Source organism: Hippocampus guttulatus, chromosome 1 (genome assembly GCF_054856545.1).
Source record: "Hippocampus guttulatus isolate MCC_2025c chromosome 1, RoL_Hgut_1.0, whole genome shotgun sequence".
Classification (NCBI taxonomy): Eukaryota; Metazoa; Chordata; class Actinopteri; order Syngnathiformes; family Syngnathidae; genus Hippocampus; species Hippocampus guttulatus.
Window position 1 is genome coordinate 9,248,387 of NC_141261.1, and position 27,636 is coordinate 9,276,022.

A 27,636-nucleotide genomic window follows, 5' to 3' on the forward strand; every position below is an offset into this window, starting at 1 on the left:
ACAGGATGTATACTCATCCCTTCCACTTCCTTTTTCCAACCTTCTTTCTTTCAGGACAACCAGATGGTGAGACAGCATCTGAGCCGCAGACAGAAAGAAGCCAATTGACGTGTGATATCACACAAACACACATTTGGCCTACACACACGCAAACTATCTATTAGTATACAACACTTGCTTTGTTCTCCATTACTTGGAAAAATGTTGGGGCGGGAAACCTGATGATGTCCATCCACATTCCAGGAACGCACGCACGCGTGCGCGCACACACACACACACACACACACACACACACACACACACACACACACACACACACACACACACACACACACACACACACTCACACTTTTGTGCAAGTGCGTATGTTCGTGACAGTGTGCATGTGTTTGTCATTGAGGCCAGTTTATCAGAAGAGTGTGGTTCACTGTCCTTAGTGCAGCCTGAACATCAAACCAAAGTCATTTTAAAGCAGGGGTGTCAAATTCATATTTGCCACGGACCACATTGTACTTACGGTTTCCCTTGGACACTATCTGGGGAAATGTTTAGTGATTGTATCAAAAACCGGGGTAGTTAGGATGGAGCTATCGCATTCTTGCGATAAAAGGAATGTAATAGGAAGAAACATATATTTTCCCAAACTGAACTTAAACACATAAACAACTGTTTCATTCCTAGACCTAATCACAAAGCGTGGCGCTCTTTCTGTAAACTGTCTGCCTGACGTGGCAAGTCTTCAGCTCAAGCAGAGCGCTTGGAAGCAATCACTTACTTTGACGTCTTGCTCCAGTGTTCGGATCAGTTCGCCATCCACTTGCCCCGTTTGGGCCACGCGGATGGAGCGCCGCTCCGACTTCCTCAGCCGGTATTGCAAAATGCGGCAGGTCTTGTTCGCCTACCAATAAAAGATGCACTCCGAATCAAAACATTTTTGTAACAGGGTGATTTTTCAATAAATTGTGAATGCATTACGATGGGATTTGAAGCAGAGCTTCATTATGAGAAACAAACTGAATACAGTCAAATACTACTGATGCTTTACAACTTTTGAACTTGAATGAAAAACATGTCTTTAAAAATCACAAAAAGTGCCAGTGTCATCATGTCATATTATGTTGTACTTGAGAGGCTCCCCCCCCCCCTGAAAATCATGAACCCGAATTAGAAGTTCCACTGCATTCACAGCTTAAAAACATTCTCCAGCACTCTCTGATTCACCCCCGTTTGTTTTCAAAGTAAGCTAACAAAGAAAATGAAGGTTCAGTGAGAGGCTGAGCTCTCATTTAGTCATGCCCGCCTGCACTCACATAGAGAGACACATCAGCGAGGCGCATACACACCTGCTCCAGCTGTTGGCGCAGTTCCTGCAGCTGGTAGACGTCGTCCTCCATGTACATGTCTCTCATCTCCAGCATCTCAGATCTCAACTCTTCCATCTCATCCTGGAAACAACAGAATACATTTTGAATCAACCATCTATTTTCTATTGTTTAGCCTTTTCGGGATCACAACTGATCTGCAGCCACCGGCAGCTAATTTGGGGCAATCAACGTGCACATGTAGACAAAGGACCATTGCCATTCATATTCACACCTATGGGCAATTTAGTCTGGGTTTACACCGCAATGCGATATCCCCTCTTGTCATAAAAAAGAGGTCATTTAATTTATAGGACATGTCTTGAGTAACAAAAAAAAAAAAAAAAGTGCACAGAATAGTATGTTAAGATCTTGTTTTGATTCTTCAGTCCTTCCATTTTCCAGTAAGGAGGTAAAAAGATCAGTGAAAGTTTATTGGAGTCTCTTTGTGAATACTCTTACAGTCCCTGTCCGGAAATGTAATCTTTGCAGCGGCAATTAGGACCGAGGCAAAGGAGATTCCTCCACCGGAAACTAGATACAAAATATAATGTGACAGAGGGAGGAAGAGGCGAGCACATTCTTGTACATAATAGGAATGAATTTTTCATTTCAGGGAAGGAGCATAAATCATATCAGGTCATTCGGTTTAAAATTGTGTGCCCGGCTCCAACAGAGATTTGGTCACTTGTGTTTGTGGGACGCCATTAAACTAGTAGAGTGATTTTTGGAGTGTGTATGTAGCCCAAAAAAGAATGATTGTCTGCAGGAGTAATAGTGCTGTCGTCATTTACTACAGTGGAATATGTGGGTCAGCAGCTACTGCTGAAATCCAACCAACCCAAACTATTGTGTGCGCGTGTGTGCACGCGCGCGTGTGTGTGCACTGTTTCATAAGATATAAAGATAGAGCAGCTGTGGGCAGGGTGTGTCTTACACTTTTAGAATAAAAACAATGAGGTTGAGCAATAAAGTACCACATGCTAACAGACACTTTGGATTCAAGCTACTGTGCATGTCGAGGGGAAAACAGGAAAAAATAGGCCGAAAAGACAGGAAAGGTGGGGGAAAAGGAAGGGTAAACAGTAACGGAAAGGGGAAAAGGTGAGGGGAAAACAGAGCATGAAACGCGTGCAGACGGTGAGGCGGAGGGAAAACACGACCGCAGAGAACGAAGATGTGAGGTCACGGAGCTGGGGAATCGCAAGTTAATGTGCGGAGAGAGGAATGCTCCACTGACCCGCTTTTCACAGCTAACTATGAATACCAACAGGGATGAGTTTTTTTTTTTTTTTTACAGTCACGTGAGCAGCAAGCAAGTCAGGAGAAGAAAATGAACCAATCGGAAGACCAGATTGTGTAGTCTCCTTTTCAAAATTAGAGCTGAACAACATTCGCTCTAAGTACTCTGCTGGTACACAGAGGGAAAAAGAAATCATTTGTTTCATTGAGGCATGCCTGTCGAGTAGGATTCCACGTCTTTTTAGACACTTTTTAATACTTTTTTCAAACCCGAAGGCAAAATGCTCTTTTCGTGTTGCTGTTCTAAGTTAATGTTGAATTACCTCGATCATGAAAGATTTAGCCATTATGTCTGCATGTTGAATATTTAATGGCACAGATAAATCAGACAGAATGAGCAATGGAGGAATATTCTATCCAAGTCCTCTGGATGCTCAGTTCATTTGCACCAAGCAGGTGTTCCTCACAGCTGCAACAACAGTTGCCAAGGAGGCTTTTTTTGGGTGGTGGGGCGGCTAATATGATTACATGTAATCACGTATTTCTTCCAAGACCAAAGTGATTCCACTATTAATACATTAAGGTAGTGGAACGCTAAGAATTTTTTTAGAGTCTAAAACATGTTCTTAACGGTCTAAAATTTAGACCTTTAAATCTGTTTTGCATTTAACAAGTATAACAAGTGCACTCCATTTACCATTTAACAGACAGAATTTGATTGTTTACACTCGGGAACATTGCTCTGGTGAAGACAGCTGTTTTTAAGTAATTTTTTGGGTGCAGAATCCAAAACTGATGGCAGTTCTTTTCTAGCAGGTCTTTTTTTTTAAGCTATAGATCCCAGTTTTCTTTAAAAATTATTAAATAAATGTGTAGGCATGTCGATAAAAGACAAGAAAGGAATAGCAAATATTGAATATAATTAATGGCGATTGAGATGCACTGAGGGGGAGAAAAGCATTATTGCCTCATGCAGTGTTTTATTCTGCCAAAAATGTGTCTCAACTATACTCCATGTATTACTGATGTTGGATTTTTGCCATTGTTGATGTCTGGTCATTTCGGACACCTGTTGAATGAGACTTCAATCTGGATGCATTAAAACGGTATTCATAGCTGCTCCAGCAGCATTTGCTCATGAGCTACCCGTCAAAACATCAATGTCCTGGTACTTGTAGTCATGAGCCTTGGTTTGCATCCAAACAGAAGACGCATACTTGAGTCAACTGTGCCGTAAAGCCCAAGGGCAAATTCGGGAATTTCCCCCTGAAAAGCCAAAGTAGTTTTGTGGTTCCCTTGTAACAGACAGGCCAATAATATTAAATGGCCAGTGCTCAAATATGAATGGCCTCTAATAAAGTATCTCAATCGGCATCATTGTGTGGATGGATCAGGATCAATGAAAAGGGGAATTGCACTAATCAGGATATCGTATGCAGTTCTTTAAGATCATTTTGCTAAAATAAACCTGGTCAGGCTGTCCAATGGTGAGTGTGTCGACCTCACAGTGCAGAGGTACCAGGTTCAATTCCAGCTCCGGCCTCCCTGTGTGAAGTTTGCAAGTTCTCCCCCGGGCCTGTGTGGGTTTTCTCCGGGTACTCCGGTTTCCTCCCACATTCCAAAAACATGCATGGCAGGCTGATTGAACACTCTAAATTGTCCCTCGGTGTGAGTGTGAGCGTGGATGGATTATTTGTCTCTGTGTGCCCTGCGATTGGCTGGCAACCAGTTCAGGGTGTCCCACACCTAATGCCCGAAGACAGCTGGGATAGGCACCCACCGCGGCCCTTGTGAGGATAAGCGGATCGGAAAATGGATGGATGGATGGATGGATGGATGGATAAACCTGGTCAGCAACATTAAGAACCCCCCATATCAACAAATCATCAAACTAATTCAGAATGTGACTTACTTTGAGGTAATCATTCTCAGACCGCAGCTCCTCGATTTCCCTCACAAATTCCTCATGCATACCGTCCACAAACTCCTCAGTGAGGTCAGAGAAGGCCAGAGATGTGCTGGCTGGCATCCGGCTATCCACCGAGGTGACCGAGCGCTCCTCGCGCGCAGATGAGCTCTCCTCGCCGGCCTCAACACCAACGGACAGTCGGTCCTTATCGCGTATCTCCGTGGAGCTTTTAGCACCGGCAAGGTATTGATTAGTTCCATTCCCGAGCTGGTTGTCCCCGCCACCTCGGCTACTCCTTGACTCTGTGTCACTGCTGGGGGCGTCTGAGGAGAGTTTGTGCTCTTCGGAGGCGCAGTCAGACAATTCGGAGCTGCTGTCGGTGGGAGAAAGCTTTCCAGCGGCGCAGCCGGAATCCTTGGACAGGTCGTCCGATCCTATGCTGGCGTCCGACACCCTCCGTGAACCGCTGCTACTTTTGGCCATCTTGGCGGCCGAGTTCTTGGACGACGCGTTGGCGGAGGAAGCGGACGACTTGCCCGCCGGTTTCACACCGTTTTTATCGGCTTTAACGTCTTTTCCACTGGGGCTTCGCCTGGAAATGCGATTCCCCAGGTGGATCGCTCCTGGCTTCACGCTCAGACTGGGGGCTCCCAAACCACCGCGGATCTTCGCGAGGGACCACCCGGGTACATCCTTGGGTCTGGCCGGTGACGGAGCGCGATTAATTTTCTTCTTCCCCCCCTGAGCTAACGGGAGAGCAGGCAGCTCCGCGTGCTGAGCCTGCCCACTGTCCGAACCTTCTCTCCCGCCTCCGCTTTCCATCTTCTGCCGGAGATGGAGTCTCCGTTCTTTAGGCGAGGCGAAGGAGAGGTGAGCCGGGCTGTTGTGGACATCAACCTCCTTTGACTTTGTCATTCATTCCGTTGGAACCGAACCCGGAAACCGAAAAGAAAGCTCTTGTTGTTGTAGGGTTGTTTTCTACCGTGGGAGGCAGAAGTCCAGAACTGAAATGAATCGACAACAGCGCACAGACAAAAGGAGTGAGATTTTCTCTCTGGCTACAATGAAAAGCTCACGCGGTAAACTGAAAAATACATGCGACGGGATCCGTTTTTAAAAATGTGTCCTCTTCACTGTGTTTCGTAAAACAAAAAAAATTAAGGTTTTACATCTATAAAGATGCATTTCCTCAAAACCGCGGCGCTTGTCGTCCGACGGCGTCTGCCTTCCAGCTACGAGTTTAGTGTGAAGAATCAGAGGCGGAGAAGTCGCCTTCTTTCCCCGCCCACATAACGGACATGCGGCAGGAGGGAAGACATGTTTCAACCATGATGGAGAAAAAAGGGAAAACAAAACACACTAAAACGTATTCCCTTTGTGGTCCTCAACATAACTGTACTTTTTTTTTTTGTCTTAAGAAAAAAGAAATGATCAAAAGAATTTAACCGTCAAATACTTGCTCCTCAGTTAATCCTCTCCATTCAGCTCCAAATCAACAAATTATTATTTGGACCTTCTATTAGAGTTTAAAAACGGAGCGTTTTATAAATAAACACAAATGCATTTTCATATCCGGAATAATCTTTATAGAAATAGGCACATATTTTTCAGAGATTAAAAAGAGTATCGTTTACATTAACTTACATGTATTATTAAAAAAAAGGTTGAATTCGTTAAACAGTCTCCCAAGGAAAAAAATGTTTGTATTAGACATGCAAATACATTTGAGGGTAATGTCATGAGCGGCGACTCATGAGACATTTCTGTAGCTCTCTTTCGCCACCTGGAGAAGATTATGAGACTGTACAGAAAGATTGTAGCACTAGATAGATAGATAGATAGATAGATAGATAGATAGATAGATAGATAGATAGATAGATAGATAGATAGATAGATAGATAGATAGATAGATAGATAGATAGATAGGATTACACCTTTATGCATTATTTAAGCAAATTTATTTACTTGTTAATTTATCCAATAGAGCTTTCCTTTCAACAAAATGTGTTATCTTACTGCTATGTCTGCAGTAAACAAACAAGGCCACACAACCCCCACCCGCCATGATTAATTCAACTCCTTTCTGTTGCGAGAGGTCAACATGTCACCAAACACCAAGCTCCAAGTCCACGCGATAACGGTCAAGCAAACTTGTAGTTGACAGACTTGCTCCGGCAGTCATTCCGATGGTGATAAACGAGTCAGCGATAGAGGGGGCGGGGGGGCAGTCAGTGGGCACAGTTCTCTTTGGATGACAGCATGATAGACCATTGAGGATAACCGTATTGTCACACACCTTCCAATATACATGTCAACATCTAGGCCTATTGCATTTTGTCCTTTAGTTTTTCCCCAACACTTAACACAACATGAAATGAAAAAAATATGAATGAGAGTTTCCATCACGTCAGTCATCTGTCATTTCTGTCTCTTCTAAGATATGAAGTTTATTTTATGGTTAATAATTTAAAAAATGTTTATTTGGCTTACTTGTTTGCTTATCAGAATGCTATTGTGACTGCAATGTAAAAGCTACAGAAATTATTCAAGGTTATGGATCTTGAAATGGAGCAGAGAAATATGTGCCAATCACAGTAATGCTCCAGTGGTATCAATCGTCCATCCATCCATTTTCTAAGCCGCTGATTCTCATGTGGGTTATGGGCGTGCTGGAGCCTATCTCAGCTGTCTTCAGGCAGTAGGTGGCGGGGGAACTGGTTGCCATCCGATTGCAGAGCATGCATAGACGAATAACCATTCGCACTCCCACTCACACCTAGGGCCAATTTATAGTGTTCCATTAGCCTGCCATGCATGTTTTTGGAATGTGGGAGGAAACCGGAGTACCCGGAGAAAACTCACACAGGTATGGGGAGAACATACGAACTCCACACGGAAAGGCCACAATTAGTTTTTAAAAGCACTTCTCACATGCAGGGAAGACTCAAAAAGTGTTCGACGTGTTGTTTGACTTTCGGCTTAGTCACTTTTGGGCAGGGATCGCCACATCCAGTTACTTGCATGACTTGTTTGGCATAGCGTTGCCCTTCCCAATGCAACCCACCCATGGCAGTGGCCAGGAAATAGAGTGCTTGACATGGTTAAAGGAAGGCTTCTTTAATTTGACATGTGTGGCTTGATTGGTAGTAATCAATTAGTTTTCCATGGAAAACCACATACAAGCTGTTAAATACAATACAATACAATACATCCTGGTTTATATAGCGCTGTCACAACAGCTGCAGCTGTAACAAAGCGCTAAACAAAACAGTTAACATAAAGTAAAATAATAAACACAACACATAACATAAAACACAGACAGTCGTGCAATCCGAACCACTTTTCCCTCACACGCTTTGTTGTTTAAAACAGGATGAGATGAAAGAGGAGAGAATCAAAGTGTTCTTTCACCAGTGTATCAGAGATGTCATATTTCACTTTAATGGCAATATTATTAATTAAATTCAGCACACTGGTACGTGCATGATGAGTCCAATGAGACGTACCTCGTGTAATTTATTGCTGGATAATAGACGCACATCTGACAATGAGGAGGAGCCAAAGAAAAACAATACCATAATACAAAGCATAGGTTGACCACAAACAGCAAACAATGTGTACACTGCAATTTAAAGCGTTCTTTCCTAGGTTTTGTCAAGACCCCGTGTGCACAACTGCCCAAGGACAGGCAGGCATGCATGAGTGTACAGTGAACATTTCCGGTACAAGGAGTGATTCACATTTGGAGAGGAGACATGCCACACAGGTGACATTAAAAACAAACGCCATGCCGAGTATTTTTAATGCGCAAGATGCGGGGAAAAAAAGTTTGAACATTGCTACTCAATCTGGTGACCTGAGGTTTTGTTTCCTGCAAATGCTTGGTTCCCATTCTCTAAACTTGCTCCTTATTTCGGTCATCCTGGCACATAGAGAAAGCTGGCTGTATTCTACTGTATACCTTTTGGTCCCACAGACCACGATGACATTGTCCTATATTGTCCACTGAATACCACGCTCTCACTCTCTCTCTCTCTCTCTCTCTCTCTCTCTCTCTCTCATTTTACTGTTTTACTGCTTTTTCACGTTTTCTTTTGCATTAAAATTACAGGGTTGGTGTTAGGGTCGGGACAGGTTAGGTAGGATCCTTTCAGGGTCAGACTTCAGCTTTTAATACATGCCATTTTCCTGAGCCAACATACTACATTACGTTATTCACATCCAAAATTGGATCCAGTACTTAGTAGTCCTGTAACAATTCCAAGGTTGAGTTGTCTTTTGTGTCACATTGTTATAAGTATTCTCTTGTTGGCCTTCCAGCGGCTTGTATTGTATTTTACAGTCAAAAAAATCTCACAACCCACCTTGTAATTTTTTGTTTTTTTAAAAATCACATTAAAATAATGATGAATGATTGGCAATAGGTGGGTGCACAAGTTACCGTCTACTATTCTAGTGGAAGAACATTTCATTGTTTTTCCGAAACAAATGGACACAAATAAAATATTTCTAGCGGCTAAATAATACATTTTGGTGCAATTATGTGAAATCGGATAATTTTCAGCGGCACACTTGATGGCCTTTCATGACACATGAACGTTCTGACACAAGAGTTGGGAATCACTGATCTAGAGCCAGCGTCGTCCCCTGTGGTTCTATCTTGTGGCGAATATTGTATCTTCAATATTAACAGTCAGTAAATGAATCTGCACTTGTTTGTATAATACAGTTGAAAGTGTTTGCTTTTCAATGTGGTGTATTATTCAAGAGGCATACTGTCGCACAAACAAGTATGTAAAGATATACACACGCACACGCACACACACACGCGCGCGCGCGCACGCGCACGCGTACGGGCACACACGTTCACTTTCTGAAATCTGATATTGAATCAATTTAGTATTAAAAGTAAAAGTATCGCACATATTGAGTGGTCAATATTTTTAAGTACTGTACTGTAAAACTAAAGTTGCCAAAAATATAGACACGTGAAAATGAAGCTTAAGTACAGTAATGAAGTATTTATAAATTACTTTTAACATGTGCGTATCATTAATGTCAAGGAGAAAGTAAAGAGCACAATCCCCCCTTTTCATTTATTGGTAAAAAGTATTTGGAATATTTATTATCCTTTTCTTGCAGTTTGTCAGGACCCTCTGACCTGCACGCTCTGTATTGCCCACATTTTGGTGCTTCTCCCACCCCCTGCATCGTTTCTTGCTGCTGGTATGCATTGTGATTGGAGAGTGTACCCCCACCCTCACATCTGATTGGTCATCAATTATGTCAGTCATTCTTCCATTCCGCCCTCGCGGCTAGCCACTTCCGCTTCTGTGTCAAACCCAAAAGCTTCACTGCAAGTTCCTTATCTGGACTTGTTACACCGCTTACACAGCCAACGCCATCCAGGTAAGACACGTTTTCACGGTGTCTCTTTTCTCGGTTTGTATTTTCTTAATGGGTCTTATGGCTGAGTATTTGGATTCTGTTTTTTTTCCACATGGAAGGACTTCTGTGCTAGGTAGCTCTTCTCACTGTTAGCCTCACAGCTAACATGAAGGCTCGCTGTCAGTCGGATGTCCTGTCGGTATTGGATCCGACATTTGGGTGTCTAGGATCGTTATGACGAAAAATAAAGGTCGAACTTGTTCTCTGGGATTTAAGTTGACGCAGACGACTGCAGTTTGTTCAGAGTTGTGATGTGTCAGCCACAACGATTGTTATACAGTACGCGCTAATCATAGCAGCCTACTCAGCAGCATTTGGGACAGTTTTTTCGTGTTTGTTTTTGTTTTTTTCTTCTTTTTTTATATTAGGCAACACAAAATAGTTCCCTGCTGTTGATAAATGGGCACACGATGACACACACATCGGCAGATCCCAACTTCTATAAGTTACCGTTTCGATCCGTCCAACGTCAAGTGTGAGATAAGAACTCGTGGAACTCAGCCAAGTTGGAAATGGGACAACATGTACTATTCATTGATGTACATTTGCGCGACTCGCGCAGATCCGCGTGGGAACATTTCTGCGTTATTATCTCTAATCTCCGTGTTGGTTAAAGGTACCTCCCATGGAATTCAATTGCCTCAGCAAAGCTCCCATGCCTGTTCAACTTGTGAATGCCTCCATCCAAATCAACACCCGACCCGACGTTGTTTTCCTCTCTTAGATGGTTCATTCTGAGTCATTGACATTCAGTTTATTTTACCGTACCGAGAAAGTCGTTCATGCTATTTCAAAGGTCATATAGACAGGCACCGGCTTATATTGCTTTCATGATCCACTTGTTTACTTGTCAACAGAAACATTTCAGTTTTTTGTCGATTTGTCTCTTCGTTTATGCAGACTACTGTACTTCAGAACAGATATGAGGCGGAGAAGGGGTGAACAGATCCAATAATGCCACGGATTAAAACAAATTCCTGTATCTGCTCCTGATGTCTGGATCTTAAATGGTGGGTTCTTAATTGGCCTTGCCCACCATCGCTCTAAGTTACAGTGGAACCTTGAGTTCTGAACGCTTCTTTTTACATAGAATTTGTGTTCCGTAGAAAATGTCAGTCGAATAATGACCACTATTTTCGCTCTAGGAATGGTCTTTACACGTACGAGCGGATGCATCTGTGTTGTAATTCTTCTCTGGTTCCATGTTGAGTGGCATGTTGAACTTTTCCCAGCGATGTAAATAAAGGGCGAAGCAATCAGAATCGCCCTGAAGAAAAAGGAAAAGGCTAAAGGGAGCGTTATTGGAAGTGTGCGTCAGAAACCGACCGATTTGTGCTGTGCCTCTCTTGTTTTGTAACCAGGCTACATATGTGTTGCTGTGGTCGTGTGTGTTTTTACCTGTTTCTATATTACGTTAGATTTAGTTGAAACCACACACTGGTTAAAAAAAGAGAAGTCTATAATTAAATTTTGGGACTAGAACAGATTAATTGCATTTTCCATTCATTTCATTGGGAAATATTACCTTGATTTATGAATGTTTCAAGTTACAAATGGGGTTGTATATTTTGCTGTATCTGTCTTTGTAACATTATTGTCATCAAAAAGGACATTATAAACAACAAAGCAACACAGCCAGTTCCTTTGTCCAGAGCTGTCATATTTCCTCATGTAATCTAATTTACTGCAAAGGTTGTTGTGTCTGGGGTAGTCCTTTATTTGTACAAATTCACTTTTCCAAACATTTTAGTGATTTTACATAATTTGAATTGATATAACATTCAAAAGAACTACCTCATATGAACCTTACTAGTGGGGCTCATTGATATGGCCTAATAAATAGAATCACAGAATACAGTGAAATCTTCTACGCTCATGGTAGATCTCACTATATAAAATGTAAGTGTATAAAAGTGTAAAAATTAAAACAGGAGTGTTTGTGAATGGGTCATAGGTTTATATTTAATTAAAAACGTATTCTCTAATTTTGAGAACATTTATTATACAGATCTAAAAACTCAATATTAAAACTCAGCGCTCCATGGTGTTGTAAAATATAATAAAGACGAATAGACTGCGGATATTCTAAATATTTAATCCACTTTTATACAGTGGAATCTTAATTTAACAGGCCCCCGGAACCAACAGACAGAGAATAGTGTACAGTCCACTCAAAAAGCCCCTTTGTAACAGACTTTGACAGAATCTGTCAAAGTCTGTTAGTTCCAGAATTGGCTGCAACAGGCTACTGCGCCAGCAAACCACTTGTTCTTTTGGGTGAATGCCAACAGTTGCATACACCGGTTGATTGTACATTTCATTTGTCTGCCTGTCACTTAACGCCATCGGAAGAGGAAAAAAAAAATTATGATTGAGTTAAAATGATTTGAAAAAAAATAGAAGCAATATAAATAATAATAATGCTGTGAACATAATTCCAGTGTTGATTCTTTTACATTTACGTTAAGTACAAATATGTCGTTGCATGTGGTGTTAACATTTGTTGAAGTGCATTTTTAAGAGTCTGAGTTACATATTACTCACTCACTCACTTTACTCACAAAAAGTTGTGGATATTTGGCTTTTGGATGACATTTCATGATGAGCCGAAAATGCATTCAAACCTTTACGGGTGAACTTTATGTGGCCTTCTCTAAACCTTTCAATGCACATGTCCAACTGTTAAATGTTTCAGTATTTTTTGCCCAAGGTGCTGTTCTCCAAAGGGCTTAGCGTCCAAATTCACAACAGGTTTCTAATCCTTGAATCGATCAATAAATGTCCTGGTTCAATTAAAGCTGGTGTTTAAACAGTCGCCCTCATCAAGCTTTTTGACATCACGAGACCAAGACGACGCCTAGCAATGTATCAACAGTACCTTGCCATTTTGATGCTTCAATCAGGACGTTCTCAGACGGAAGTGGCCACTGAGCTTAAGCGTGTGATAGAGTGTCACCATCAGGTTGATGATACCGAGATACTGGAAGAGTCACAGAAAGATGTAGAAGTGGACGACGTCCTTTGACCACATCCCAATGCTGATGACCGCCACATTGTGAATGATGCCCCGAGAAACCGGATGATGAATGCCACTCAAGTGTCACGTCGGACCATTCGAAACCGTTTACATCAGTGTGGTCAAAAACGTGTGTGTGTGTGTGTGTAGGTGTGTGTGTGTGTGTGAGCATTATTTTCTAAAGGAATGGATGTCCTTCTGTTACAGGTTGACTTTGGACACAATAGTCTCACGGGGTCTTTTTCTTAGGTACATTACTGTACACTGTATCTTTGTTCTTGGCTGCTTGAGTGCAACATTTCTTCTCCCAGTTGTTCACGTGTGGTTAAAATTCTGCGACAGGAAAGACATTTTGTAAATGCATGTCCTCAAGGCCACGTTTCAACAGATTTGAGAGGAATGTTGCAGCGCCTTTGACCGAAGTTCATATCGTATGTTGTTATGTAAAATCTATTCAGCCAGTCAACGCTGATGACTTTACATTGATAATGTTTTACGCTCTGCAATCAGACCATTTCAACCTGGACCTCAGCAAACTCACTTTTGCATCTGGACTTTGAAGCTTAGTTGAATGTACCCGTTAAGAATAGACATAGAGATTAGAAAAATCAACAACACTGAAATTTGCTTTCCTGAACAATTTTATAAAAGAACTGAAAGCACATTTTAGTCATTGGCATTCTGCATGTTTCCAAGCATCATCCCTAAGTTAGATTGTACCACCTGAATATAAATGATTCTGAAATTAAATTACGCATCTCCACAAATCCTGTTGCACTTTAAATCAGCCTCACAACCTTTGAGCATGTAAAGCTGAAATGTGACAACTTGAACTATGTGTATTATCGTGTGTGTGCGTGTGTATAAGCATTATTTTCTAAATGGAAGGATGTCCTCCTGAGGAAGACTCATGACTTGAGTCAAAGGAAGCAACATCAAGTTACTTGGCTAAACCCTTTGGGCTGCTTTGAAGCATTTAGTCATACTCTCGAAGGAGCCAGTCTAGAAGTCATCCAAATGTTTCCTGGAATAGTACAAACCCTGATTATAGTTTTTATATTCTTATTTTTTTCCCTCCCAGCTATCTTCGCTCCTGAGAAAAATCAATTTGTGGTTCACTACGGGTTGTAAGGCACAGTTCCTTCCGGAAGAACACAGGATGTGCTTGGGAGTTTTACCTTGTCTTCTTTGGAGCTTACCAAACATGCTATCGTGCGAGTTAAACTCTTAAATTGTACATTTGTTGTTGTTTTTTTTCCTGACATTGAGTAGCAGTCATGGATGTATAATAACAGTCGTGTGTTTTGAGAAATACATACAATTTGATGCGGAATATTTCAGAATTAAAACATGATGGTGGGGCGGGTATTTAAAAAGAATATTTGTTTATTAATTATCTTTTTTAATCGCAACTTCTGCTTTTATTCTTTACAAACTCACATTAACCGTAGAAACTAAAGGCTGCTTCAAGATGTTTATTTCCTTGATCAATATTTGTTTACAAACCAATGTTGATGAGAACATCTGTTTTGCCTGGAGTGATAACCTCTGCACATATTCTGATCATATTTAATCAAATATATGATCCCCGTTCAGCGCTAAAGAGGCCCAATACCAATGTAGGATAACACTCCCCATATGATACTTGATGCTTGCGTCATCATGCTGCACCGCATCTGTCACAGTGTACCCGAGCTTGAATTCAGTGTTTCGAGATCGTCTGTCATATCACCGTTGCCCCTAGACCCAATCTTTCTTTTATCAGTCTACACAACTTTGCAACATTTATCATTGGACCCGCTAATACGTTCTAAAAGCATTCAATGTTCTCAAAAGCTGACAACGCGCGTTATAATCCGATGCACCTTATATATGGCGTTGCAGTCGCTTTGAGTTGTTTCCCTGTACGTGGTCCTATGCCATCAAGTGGTGATTATTAGCAGGAACCAATTGTAACGTAAAAGGCACTAATTAGCCCGACACTAATCGACATGTGCATTCGCCAACACACAGTTCTCCAACAGACAACTGCTTTGTGAGCTCTGCGCAGAACATTATGAAATGAAGATTAGACCAAAAGCATAGTTAACTTCTGACTAAACGAAAGAAGAAGGAGCCAAGCAAGATTTCTCAGGATATTTTAGCCCCTTGTGGATGTGAGCCCATGAGGTTTGTGTGCCTTTTTGTTGAATCAATTATCTTCATAACTTTCGTCTTTAATTTATTGTTTTGGAATGCCATTTGTACTTACAGTATACATTTCATGTTCGTATTTGTGACCAGTTCTCACGGTTTGCAGAGGAATAAACTCTGTATTTTTATGGACTTTGCGTCGTGCTGCGTGCTACATCCTGAGAGAGATACATATGATCAATATTCTGATTTCTTGGACGTAGTCTTTTAAACGTTCAGTGAAGCGCTTTGTTACAGCTGCAGTGGTTGTGAAGGCTCTATATAAATAAAGCTGTATTGTATTGTTCCCTTTAGCGTAGCGCCATCTCGTGGATGCATCGTGCAACTGCAGCCACTATTGTCGCTTCTATGAGTCTTATTGTTCAGTGCGCCCTATGTATGAAAACAAAATGGGCCGTTCATTGAAGGTGCGCCTTATACTCCGAAGCGCTTTACAGTGGCGAAAATACAGTAATACGGATAAAAATAATTTAGAGTTCCTGAGCTGTCAGCAATTACTCCACTTTGTTTTCAAGATTGTTAAGAGTTTCAGTTTCAGTATCGAGGCACCATCATTATGCAGGTAGCAGTCTATTGCTCATTCTAGTTGCGTAACGCTTGATTATCGAAATCTTCCTAAATCCCAGGTTGTGTCTATTGATGATGCCCGCAAGATTCCGATCTCTCAGGTCATACTTCCTGACACGGTTAATTCGTGGGCTACTGACATTTCAATTCTCTCGTAACAAATCTTGTGATGTTGATGCTGTTGTGAAATGGATTTGAAATAGCTTTCTCTGTTTGTAAGTGCCCGCGTGTGCGCGCATGTGAGGAAAGAAAGTTGTGCACAAGTTGTGACATGCTCAATATTGATTGGCACAAGTACTTCTATTAGGACTCAGTCTCTTGATTCTCTCTTCCTTTTGCCGGCTTATTTTTATTTTTTCACAGCACAGATAGATGCTGTATTGAATTTCTCTGCACTTGTATTATCCCTGGTAAGTTTGGCAATGGTGTTGACACAGGAAGCAATCTGTGTTACTAGAAGAAAACTGGTAGGTGGTAGGCCCACGGGGTCAGAGGAATGTTTGATGACGATGATGATAAAAATAATGCTGGTTATTTGAATGAGGGTTGTCGTGATGTTTGTGGACATGGTTATTCAGATGACAAATGCATAGTTTGAAGCAGGTCCGTCGTATAATTTAAAGATATTTTGAATTCTTCTAATTTATCGGCCCTCTGTGTCGTGCTTAAGATTTGCCTTCAGAACTTTTGTTTCGGCTTCTCATTTAGTGCTGCTGTTTAAGTACTGAAAGGAATTCAGGATGTAGAAAATCCCTGTTTCAGGATGAGTGATGTAATGTTTTAATCATTCATTCATTTTTTTTAAAACTTTGCAGCGCACTTTTGCTCATCGAAAGCTTCGTTTGACAATTTCTAACACAAATGTCAATTTAATTTTGAATCATTTCTGAATCGATTGTATGTTCTCTGCAAAATTATATTATTCAATTTGAAAAAGAATTGTACTGTAATGTCATTTGGAGAGCATTAAACAAAACTCAGGTCGCTATTATGAAAATTATGCGCGATAAACAATTGTGGTGCGCTGATGGAGTCACAATAGTGTGTCATTTTGCGTATGCACCGCTTAGAGCACAGGTGTCAAAGTCAAGGCCCGGGGGCCAGATCTGGCCCGCCACATCATTTTATGTGGCCCGCAAAAGCAAATCAAGCTTGTCAAGTTCCATGATGCTTGCTAAAGTCTAAACCAAAATTTCAAATTGTCATATGGAATCACAATAACAGTCATTATTCTTGACTTCTGATTTTAAAACTAGTTATTCATCAATTTGTTGTGTGCTGTGTTTGCGTACTATGTGGAGGTGATTCAACATTTATATGGTTTCCCAAAATTCATAATGGCCCTCCAAGGCTAACCTGAACTACAATGTGGCCCGCGACAAAAATTAGTTTGACACCCCTGGCTTACAGGAACATTTGTGGTCCAGTCGTCGTGACTACTCGACTAACCTTGGCAACACCGGGGCTCTGCATTCGTAACAGTCTGTCTCTTCCGGGTTCTATTTCAGGTCAAACGTTATTCAATTTTCCACCCGGGGAAGTGTTTTACAAGACAATCATTCACACTGTTTATTGATTTCGTAAGGGAGGGAACATCCTGCTCTTCCTTTTTCTCGGTCATGGTCATTTGGTTAGAAATCAACTGCCAAGAAGGTTTATTATTATTTTCTTGTCCTTAAGATCACTTTTTGTGCCCGCCCTTTGTCTATTACAACAGCATTGACGTCATTTTACAATCGCCATAAATTGCACGCAATGTGGTTACGTCAGAGGTTTCTCTGCGGGAGTTTTGTTGGACGAACGTTTTCGAATTTAAGAATTCACATCATGACAAGTGGTAAGGAAGCATCACATTGCAAAAAATGTATCAGATTCTTGGGCATCAGTCTACCTACCGGTGCCTTCACATTCTTCCAGTCTATGTGACAAATGATAAGTCAGCGTATCTGTCAGCATTCCTTGTATTTTACCAATGCGGGCTGTGTCGCAATAAAAATGTCATGCCACCATATTTATTTATTTGGTCCTTTTGAGCAATTTGGGAATGAGCATGATTGCGAAAATAAACACCAAAAATGTTGTGGTGCACCTAAAGCACTGCAGCGAGTTTTGAGTTCAATAATAAAATATCTGCAAATCTAAACGCTGTTTGCACGTCAGAACATGTAAATGGCAGCAACCAAGGTTGGAATTTTAATAAATGCAAAACGCTCAAAGTAAGGTGCTTTTTAGTCTAGTAGTTCACGTTTCCTGGGACAAATCAGTTGACGGATTTGTAAACAGTCTCCGTTTTCATTTTGGTTTGGTTCGTGTTAACGTACAAATTGCGTACAAATTGCAAGTGTGTCACAGCAAACCTTGTGACGTGACACCCTTGTCCTATTTGTGTCTTATTTTTTCTGATGGAATAAGCGAGTAATAATGGAAACAAAAGCACTCATAACTTTATAATTATCTACAAAAAAATATATATCAGCTACAATCTACTAGCCAAAAGCTGAATACGCTTTACAAGTATGACTCAGGCACTTCATCCTTGTTCGAGAGGTAAAAAGTGCCGCCGCTGCTGCTGCTATCACACGTCTAAAAAAAGGCAAGGCAGGCAATCTGGAACATTGACGAGAATGCCAAACAAGAAATGAAAGCCGTATTTCAAATGTGGAACGAATTACAACACAAGTGGTACACCAAATAATCACTGCATTATATTCAAATAAAATGTACAACATTTAGAAAAATTTAACCCAATTAAATGTTTTACAATGAAGCTTATTTTTATATATAGACTTTAATATAGACCTTTTTTTTTTTCTCATGTGCAGCATCGTTTTTACTTTTCAAGTACTTTGCTTTTTTTTAAATCGAGTTGAGTTGTATTCAACTTTTAAGTATGGTCCAATATGTTTTCGTGTTATCATTTTGCACTGCTTGTTTTCAACTGAAGTAACTTTGGCCTGATATGTTCCGGTATTTGAATGTTGGTCTTTATGCTGGTACCTGGTGAGCTATGTAACTATTTGGAGGTAGTACTTGGTGTAAACACAACCACTGGTCCAGTCTGTTTTACATGCCATCTGTAGGTACGCCACCTTCATGATTTGGTTTGTGATATGAACCATTTCAAAGTTTGTCCTGATTCATTGGGAAACTTGTCGATGAGAAGTTTACATCGAACTCATAATGGGCTAAACTGTCGTATTCTTTGAGTGCAGACTTTTGAATTTGCAGTACATTGTATGTGGGAGGCGGCCCGGTGTCCAGTGGTTAGAGCGTCGACCTCACAGTGCAGAGGTCGTGGGTTCGATCCCGGCTCCGGCCTCCCTGTGAGGAGTTTGCATGTTCTCCCCGGGCCTGCGCGGGTTTTCTCCGGGTACTCCGGTTTGCTCCCACATTCCAAAGACATACATGGCAGGCTGATTGAACACTCAAAATTGTCCCTAGGTGTGAGTGTGAGCGCGGATGGTTGTTCGTCTCTGTGTGCCCTGCGATTGGCTGGCAACCGATTCAGGATGTCCCCCGCCCACTGCCCGAAGACAGCTGGGATAGGCTCCAGCACCCCCCGCGACCCTAGTGAGGATAAAAGCGGTTTTCGGAAAATGAATGAATGTATGTGGGATTTTATTTTTACCCACATTGGGTCAAATTTACAAATGCAATCACAAATATATACATAGTCCCCCATAAATATCTGTCTGAGAAATTCATCTGGATGAAGAATTGGTACGTCAGCAACATTTTTAATGAGTTTCCTCCCATTGAGGCAAATGGCACAAATCCTATTAAAATGTCCCTGTTTAAATTGGGGCCAGTATAAAAACTGTTTGTTTTCCTTCTGTGAAATTAGTCAAGTCAGACATATTGCTTTTGTGCGATGCTTTTAAACAAATTCTTTTGTCTCCCCATATTTCTAATTTGCATGATTAAAAAGAGAAACAATAGCGTGGCATCAGCTAACGTCCAGCTTTGTCTATTTGTCAAACAGCATTCGCCGGCATCGCTCTTCCATCCTAAGCGTTTTGTGGACACCAAGCACAAATACTGTGCTGTTGCGGTGGTGACGATCCAGTGGGGAACCTTGACTGACAGGTTTCTGTCCAGAAGGTAGTCATCAGAGGGAACATGTGTTAGAAGTTGACCAGTCATCAAGTCAGATTTGTCAGCGTTGACTTCAGAAGATGAGCAATGAGGAGGAGTTCTACGACGCCGTTACAGGTTAGAGCTTGACGTTTGATTTTTTTTCTCTCCATTTTATTGTATTCACACAGATATTTAAAATGCAGATTACCGATGACTTGCCACTTGCTTTGCTTCACAGGCCTGGATTCGGACGAGTCATATGAAGGGGTGTCGGAGTCCAGTTACAAAGATGCACTGGTGTTTGATAGCAGGAACAATGGATCAAAGCCACAGGAGAACGGTGTCAAGAAACACAGGTACTGCTGCATTCCCGCAACACCTTTCACACAATGCTGGTGTATTTATAGCTGATTCAACACCACCAGACAGAACGTTTTACCTTCTCTTTTGGGCATGGTTAGAATTGTTGCCAAAATGTTTAAGGAAGTAGAAGTCATTTACTTTCATTGCGTATTGGCGGTTTGAAAATGCTTGCATTGGAAGTATTGTAGTTGCACTTCTTTGACAACCAGTCCAGGATGTCTCCTAGGTTACGCCTTCACCAAACCTGCCCCAGACGTGACCCTGAGCAGGTTTGGTGGTATGGCAAAATATATGGAAAGATGGAGATGCTTTTTGGTTCGTACTTTGCGTTTGTAGTCTCTCAGTGCAGAGATACTAAGATATAGTAGCAGGTAAATGTTGTGGCACACAGTTTCATTTCCTACCTCAGAGACAAGTTATCTTTCTTTTTACGATAGCACACCAGTTGGACAACATGTTCTGCTTATCTAAAATCTTTGTACCGATGCTTGCCCGATCAGACAAGATGCTTTCGATTTTTGAGAAAATGAAAGGGTTTAATGGCACACGCAACTCTTTTGTAAATTTCCCCAGTGTGGGACTAATAAAGGATATCTTATCTTATCTTATCTTAAAGTGCGCCTCACTGTCATGTTCCTGGCATCAGCCCTCATCAGTGTGTTGACCATCAAAAATGTAGAAATAAATTATGTAGTATAGAGCTTGCATGGTACTACCACACAACGAACTACCTGTAGGTGCAAATTTTCAAAACTAATACGGTAATACCCCAAATAAAAAAAAATAAAAAAGGTATTCATTGATTGCATTCATTCTTGACCGGTAACACAACAAGTGTACAAAAGTTGAATTTAATTCCTAAAATTGGATGACAATGAATTAATTTTTTTGTGTGTTCAAATTTGACCAGAACACAACACAAGAGTTAACTTGGTGTGTTTATCTGTAATTTAAATTGTGAGCGACGATATGCTGATAGATACCAAGCATCAGATTCCAAACATGATTTCCTCTTTTTATTCCATTTTTTTTTCTCTCCATCCACCTTTGGTCATTTGATTTTTCTTTTTTTCACTCTAGGACGTCATTACCTGCAGCAATGTTTTCCAGAAACACTATTAGTGTCTGGAGTATCCTTAAGAAATGCATCGGAATGGTGAGGATGTCAATTTTTCCTGTCTTACTCATTTACTCTTTCTATTGTCTATGCCAGTCATTCCCCAATTTTATGTAGTTATTTTTTTTGCTGATGATTTACACTGGCCACTTGATGGGCTAATTCCAAGTGTGTGAAATGATATGATGATTTCACTCTTAACATGGTTGTGCAAGAAATTGATTTCAATTTCACAATACAAGAGTGTTGTAATAAAGCGAGTGGTCAACAAACTTTGTGCCTTTTTTTTTTTCTATCCAGGAACTCTCCAAGATCACAATGCCTGTTGTCTTCAACGAGCCTCTTAGCTTCCTGCAGCGAATCACAGAATACATGGAACACACTTACCTCATCAACAGAGCCTGCTCACTGTCTGACTCCATAGAACGTATGCAGGTCAGACACTGCGACTCCTTTAGGACATTAAATTGATTGCGTGAACAAGAATAACACATTACGACTCCTTCTCTCATTCTCGCATGAGGTACAGTGCAGCCTGATTGTTTTGAACAGGCCTAAATCTGTTCTACAAAAAAACTGAGGCCATGTACAGCTGTACATCAGGGGTGTGTATGGAAATTCACTTTGTTGAGCGCGCCGAGAGTGAACTTCCATTTTTGGTGCACTCTGAATAACCGAACGGCACATTTGAACATTGCTCCGAGTTTCTGAATGGTTTGAGTGCAGCAGTACGTGCTCAGCGTTACAACATCGTTACATCGGAGCATCAGTCGCCACCTTCATATTTACACACGATTGTAAACAGTCATCTGTGAGGTGTGACTGCACGTCGTTTCTGACATATTCGTGTAGCACGAAGCATTCAACTTTCTGTTTTCTTCAGAAACCTCTCTTGTAAATAACTGTAACAGTTGAAAATCCAACGGTCAAAGTTTAAAATCTATACTCATCCGTTTACCAAAGTAATAGCAGAAGGATGAAAGAGCTGCGGGTTGCATAGCCCCTTAACTCGACTAAATGAACTGAAACCTGTGAGAGAAATCCCCTTGAAAAGAAATATCCACGTAAGCGACGTGAACCTCAAGCAGAGAACACACAAGTTATCCGTAATTGTTCCTTCAGGCCGTCGCTGCGTTTGCTGTGTCGGCCGTTGCGTCTCAGTGGGAGCGAACTGGAAAACCCTTCAACCCTCTTCTTGGGGAGACTTATGAACTCACCAGGTACACATCGGTACATTTTCACATCTGTCTCTTCATCACGATGCATTCACCCTTCATGCCACTCCCCGTCTACCCAGAGAGGAGCACGGCTTCCGGCTGATTGCAGAGCAGGTATCCCATCATCCCCCGGTGAGTGCCTTCCACGCTGAGAGCCTGGCTGGAGACTTTGTATTCCATGGCTCAATATACCCCAAACTGAAATTCTGGGGGAAGAGCGTTGAGGCAGAGCCCAAAGGGACCATCACTCTGGAGCTACTTAAGTAAGTCAAACAAACATGTAGGGGGCGCTTTTGCCATATTAAAGGTTATTCCTTACCACATTTTGTCCGACATGTGTCTGTATCTTCTCTTCATGCCGTCCCCTTTCCCTTCCATCCAAGGCACAATGAGGCCTACACATGGAGCAACCCTCACTGCTGTGTGCACAACATCATCTTGGGCAAATTATGGATAGAGCAGTATGGCTCCGTAGAAATAGTCAACCACAGGTAAACTCTCCTGACCTTTGAATGCACTTTGTTGTTCTTGCGCTAAACAGACAAAATGTCGCCGTTCTCCAATGTCCTCCTTGGCGTGTCTCGGTCCTGTTTTCGCCTTTCCCCCACGATATGATACTGAACAGGAAATATTGTGCAAACAGCCAACCCAAATTGCTTTTTGTGTGTGTGTGTGCGTGTGTGTGTGTGAAAACGATGTGTAATATTTAGGCGGCATACAGTTGCACCATAGTTTATGAAGACATGTTAAACTCTTGTCTACACAGCACTGGAGACAAGTGTGTGTTGAATTTCAAGCCTTGTGGGATGTTTGGCAAAGAGCTGCACAAAGTGGAGGGATACATCCAGGATAAGAGGTTAGCCTTCATCGTTACCATATTGGCCTGAATATAAGACGGTGTTTTTTGCATTGAAATAAGACTGAAAAAGTGGGGGTCGTCTTATATTCGGGGTCTAGACATTATACCCATTTGCGACGCTAGATGGCGCCAGATATCATTGAAGCAAACGCTGAACTTGACTTCCCAGGCCAAAGTGAACCCCTGTCACCAAGAATAAAAATAAAAATAGCGGTAAGAAAGAAAAGACAAGAAAATAATAGAACAGAAAATGGAGAAACGTAGCGACAATCTCGAGAAAAGTGGGTCGAAGATCGGCCAGGTTAACTGGCAGCTGAGTTATGATGTCATTTACATTTCAAAAACCAGAAGCCATTCATTTACGAATGTATTTGCACTTTAGTTGACCAATTTAAATGTTCAGATATTAAGATTTGAATGAGGCAAAATAACATGCTTTTTCTCTCAAATATATTGTTATAATCATTTGTTTTATATGTACTGTCATTCTTTTCTGTATAAAAATTAATTTGGTGTTCAAAAAGTCTTTTTTCAAACTTGAGTCTTGAAAAAGAGGTGATCGTCTTATAATCAGGGCCGTCTTATATTCGGGCCAATGCGGTACTTTGTCACCCGTGGTATGATTTCCAATATATTGCCTTAAGTTTTCCAAGAAATCTTGCTTTGTAACCCAACTCCCCTTTTGTGCAGTAAAAAGAAGCTTTGTGTCATCTATGGGAAGTGGACAGAGTGCATGTGGAGTATTGATCCTCAGGCTTATGAGGCTCACAAGAAGGCTGAGAGGAAAGGAGACAACAAGAAGCACAAACATGTAAATATTGATTACCGTGATCGAGTCAGAATCGCGCAAGTCTTGATGCGGCCTTCCTCATGAGCATATTCTCGCTTGTCAAGTGGCGATTAAACATGTCATTGCTTAATCCCCCTTCGTTCCCCAGGAGGAGCCAGTAGGATCGGAGAACGATGATGCTGATGACATGCCAGAGATCCAGGAGACGGTGTCGGTCATACCGGGAAGTACTTTACTCTGGAGGATAGATCCGAGACCGGCTCACTCTGCTCAGGTATAAGGGGGCCGGGGGGGGGGGGGGGGGGGGGGGACACACACACGCATTGTACAAAGGCAGCATTGTGCAGAAAATCTGAACAGATTCTTTGTACTTTTCCATGTTCAGATGTACAACTTCACCAACTTTGCAATGTCTCTCAATGAGCTGGAGCCAGGCTTGGAGGCTATACTGGCCCCGACTGACTGTCGCTTCAGACCTGACATCAGAGCCATGGAGAATGGCCAAATGGGTAATGGCATTGTCTACCTCTGGTGCTCTGTTTGGTGTTATTTGACAAAAAATAAATACCTCTGGCTTAGAAACTCTGGTCCGGCTTTCCTGTGGGGCTTTTGCATATTCTCCCTGTTCTCTGTGGGTACTTCGGCTTCCTCCCCCATTTTAAAAACATTCCCGCTAGGTTAACTGAAGATGCTTGAGTGTCCCGAGGTGTGAATGGTTGTTTGTCCAGATGCAACTTGCGAGACTGACTGGTGACCAGTACAGGGTGGTCACCGCCACTCGAACTAAATCAGGTGGAATAGGCTCAAACTCCCATGTAACCCTCTGGAGGACATGCACAGTGTCTGAGCTTCAGATAATGGAACCCTGTCGCCATCTGCTGTTTGTCTGTGTAACTGCCTCATGTCAACAACACAGACGGTTTCACATTGTGCCTGCGGTGGTTTTGCAGAGGAAGCAAGCCAGGAGAAGGAGAGGCTGGAAGAAAAGCAACGAGCAGCCAGAAAACAGAGAGCCAAGCATGAGGAGGAGTGGTCGACAAGGTTAGTAGAGCTCTTGATCGCTTTTCAAGCGCTCGTTCTTTCTCGACGAGTCACGCCATGTCTAATCATCTGGTAGGCTTAGCCAACTGAATTTTGATTTTAATGAAATTTGCTGTACGTGTTGATAGTAAAGGCAGAACCCTAAATCAGTAAGGGTTGAGGACACCTGTGTCAAAGTCAAGGCCCGGGGGCCAGATCCGGCCCCCCACGTCATATGTGGCCCGCGGGAGCAAATCCTGTGTGTCAACTATCATGATTCTTGCTGAAATCTGTACCGAAATGTCAAATTGTCATGGGTAATATTTAATTAAAATATTTTTTAAGGTGGTTCCAAATGGGCACCAACCCAAACACTGGCTCCCAGGACTGGAACTACTCTGGTGGTTACTTCAGTAGGAATTACCAAGACCTGCCTGATATCTACTGATGAGACTACTCGTCTTTACCCTCTGACCCTTCCGGCGCTCCCGCACACTTTGTTGTAACTTCGAGGGACATACTTTAAAAACTTAACCCTTCACCATCGCACACCTCCAGCGCAGATAGGAAAGACTTCCACACAGGCCTTGAACAGTCGCCTCATCTTGACTTGCTTGCTTCTTCACCATCAAGGATTTGACGTCAACTTTAGTTGTGTATCTTGTAAATGTTTGCCATCATTGCTCATTATCGTTTCTTTCATCTGTCACGGCGGAATGTGTGTGGTGTTAGTCCTTAATGCAACATTCTGTGTTTAAAAAAAAACTAAATAGGCTTGAGCAATAGAATGATGATTACAAAATTAAGGTAAAATATGTCCTTGCCTCCCACGCTGTCAAAAAAAAAAGGAAAAAAAGACACTTGACTTGAATGTTTAAGATGCTGAAGGTTTTGCAAAATTCCAGAATGATTCCATTCCGGTGTCAAAAAAATGGCGACTATATTGGGATGTCAAGACACTTGCCATCTTAATAGGATGAAGAGAAACATTGTGACATTCCTTGTTAATATTCTCTCCATTTAGATCAGGTTTGTAGAAGACCACCAGCGCATTAAGTTTTTATTTTACATTCCTCTTAAATGTGAAAATTAAAAAATAAAAATAAAAAAAGTTCAGCTATCACGTTGACTGGTAGTAATCGTGCAGAAATCCCAAACAGCTTCAGCAAGAAAATATTTGGACCACAGTTAGTTTTGTTTCACTATTGCATATTGTAAAAAGCAAACGTATGGATTCTGTTGGACGGTGGCCAAACTCCTCCCCGCCTGCCTGTAATTTTTTTGAAGCACTTAACCACATACACCCTTTAGACTTATTTGTTCTTGCCTGTTACATCTGCAAAGTTTTTTTTTTTTGCAATCTATGTGATGTGTAGACAAAACACTAAAGTTGGACGCCGCGTCGGGATGCGCAAGAGTTGTTTGAAACACAAAACGGTACAACACTTTCATCTATTGACAATTCCAACAAACGGGCCATTGAGGTCAAATCCTTTTTTTTTTTTTTGGTTTGTTTTTGTTGTTTCTCCCGAATATGTCTTCTGTTGAATTTTAACCTCCTCCTCTTGGACTATCAATGTGGTTGTGGTTGTTGTTGTTTGTGTACAAGTGTTACACAGAGGTAATCCCACGCAAAAATGAATGACACATTATTTTGTGCAATTGACTTATTTTTATAGTATTTAAAAGCATTTTCTTTGGTGAGAACATACCACCAGATGTTTTATGTTTTGGAGGGGGACTGTATAGGCATACTGTGAACAGCTTGATAGAGTCATGTACAGGAGAATGTCTACTAATAAAAACCTTAATTTCAGTTTTGGATGGTGACTTTTTCTTTTCCTTTTTCAACAAAATTTAAATGAAAGAGATATTTTTCTACCCTATTTAACAAAATTTATTTTTCATGTTTAAGTATACATTTTCTGTCGAATTAAGTAGATGCAGACCATTCTTATAAATCTTTTTTTAGATACTCTAAACAAATGTCTACACAGTCAGTAGGCCAACAGGTTACACAAAATTGATTAGTCAAATATTGGTGACAAAACAGAACCAGGGCGGCCTGGGGGTCCAGTGAGTAGCGCATTGACCTCACAGTGCAGAGGTACCGCGTTCAATTCCAGCTCCGGCGTGGGTTTTCTCTGGGTACTCCGGTTTCCTCCCAAATTCCAAAAACATGCATGGCAGGCTGATTGAACACTCAAAATTGTCCCTAGACTGTCCCTTAGAGTGTTCAATCAGCCTGCCACGCATGTTCTTGGAATGTGGGAGGAACAGCAACAAAAGGTGTTCAACACACCCGTGACATAGAAGAGAGGCAAAAGGCAACGGAACCATTAAACCTAAAACGGCAGCACCAACGCAAATCTAAATGACATGACTTCTCTAGTGGGAATGGACTCCATAAGTCTTGACTTTTGACTTCAGCTGCTTCATCAAACTATCACGATCATC

General features: G+C 41.6%; 2 protein-coding genes across 4 annotated transcripts in view; one reads left to right on the top strand and one right to left on the bottom strand.

Moving 5' to 3' along the window:
• Window positions 1-5,737, bottom strand: part of mtcl2 (microtubule crosslinking factor 2) — a 56,111-nt gene extending 50,374 nt beyond the window's left edge. For both annotated transcript variants that reach the window (XM_086108077.1, XM_086108068.1), the window contains exons 1-3: window positions 4,516-5,737; window positions 1,344-1,445; window positions 776-898 (exon numbers count right to left, since the gene is read on the bottom strand). In XM_086108077.1, the coding sequence (XP_085964203.1) occupies window positions 776-898; window positions 1,344-1,445; window positions 4,516-5,427 (1,137 nt within the window). In that variant the 5' untranslated portion in view covers window positions 5,428-5,737. The remainder of the gene's footprint in view (window positions 1-775; window positions 899-1,343; window positions 1,446-4,515) is intronic.
• A 4,086-nt stretch (window positions 5,738-9,823) lies between these two features.
• Window positions 9,824-26,995, top strand: LOC147210297 (oxysterol-binding protein-related protein 2-like). 2 transcript variants are annotated; one of them, XM_086108101.1, is made up of 15 exons: window positions 9,905-9,921; window positions 10,861-10,970; window positions 19,719-19,948; window positions 20,052-20,169; window positions 21,257-21,332; window positions 21,594-21,728; window positions 22,416-22,513; window positions 22,591-22,773; window positions 22,894-23,001; window positions 23,277-23,366; window positions 24,060-24,180; window positions 24,308-24,433; window positions 24,545-24,668; window positions 25,110-25,200; window positions 25,525-26,995. In XM_086108101.1, the coding sequence occupies exons 3-15, from the start codon at window positions 19,912-19,914 to the stop codon at window positions 25,625-25,627; spliced, it is 1,410 nt and encodes a 469-aa protein (XP_085964227.1). In that variant the 5' UTR covers window positions 9,905-9,921; window positions 10,861-10,970; window positions 19,719-19,911; the 3' UTR covers window positions 25,628-26,995. The 2 variants fall into 2 exon arrangements, with proteins under 2 accessions (XP_085964217.1, XP_085964227.1); XM_086108091.1 differs by lacking the exon at window positions 10,861-10,970 and having other exon boundaries at window positions 9,824-9,921.
• The last annotated feature ends 641 nt before the right edge of the window (window positions 26,996-27,636 follow it).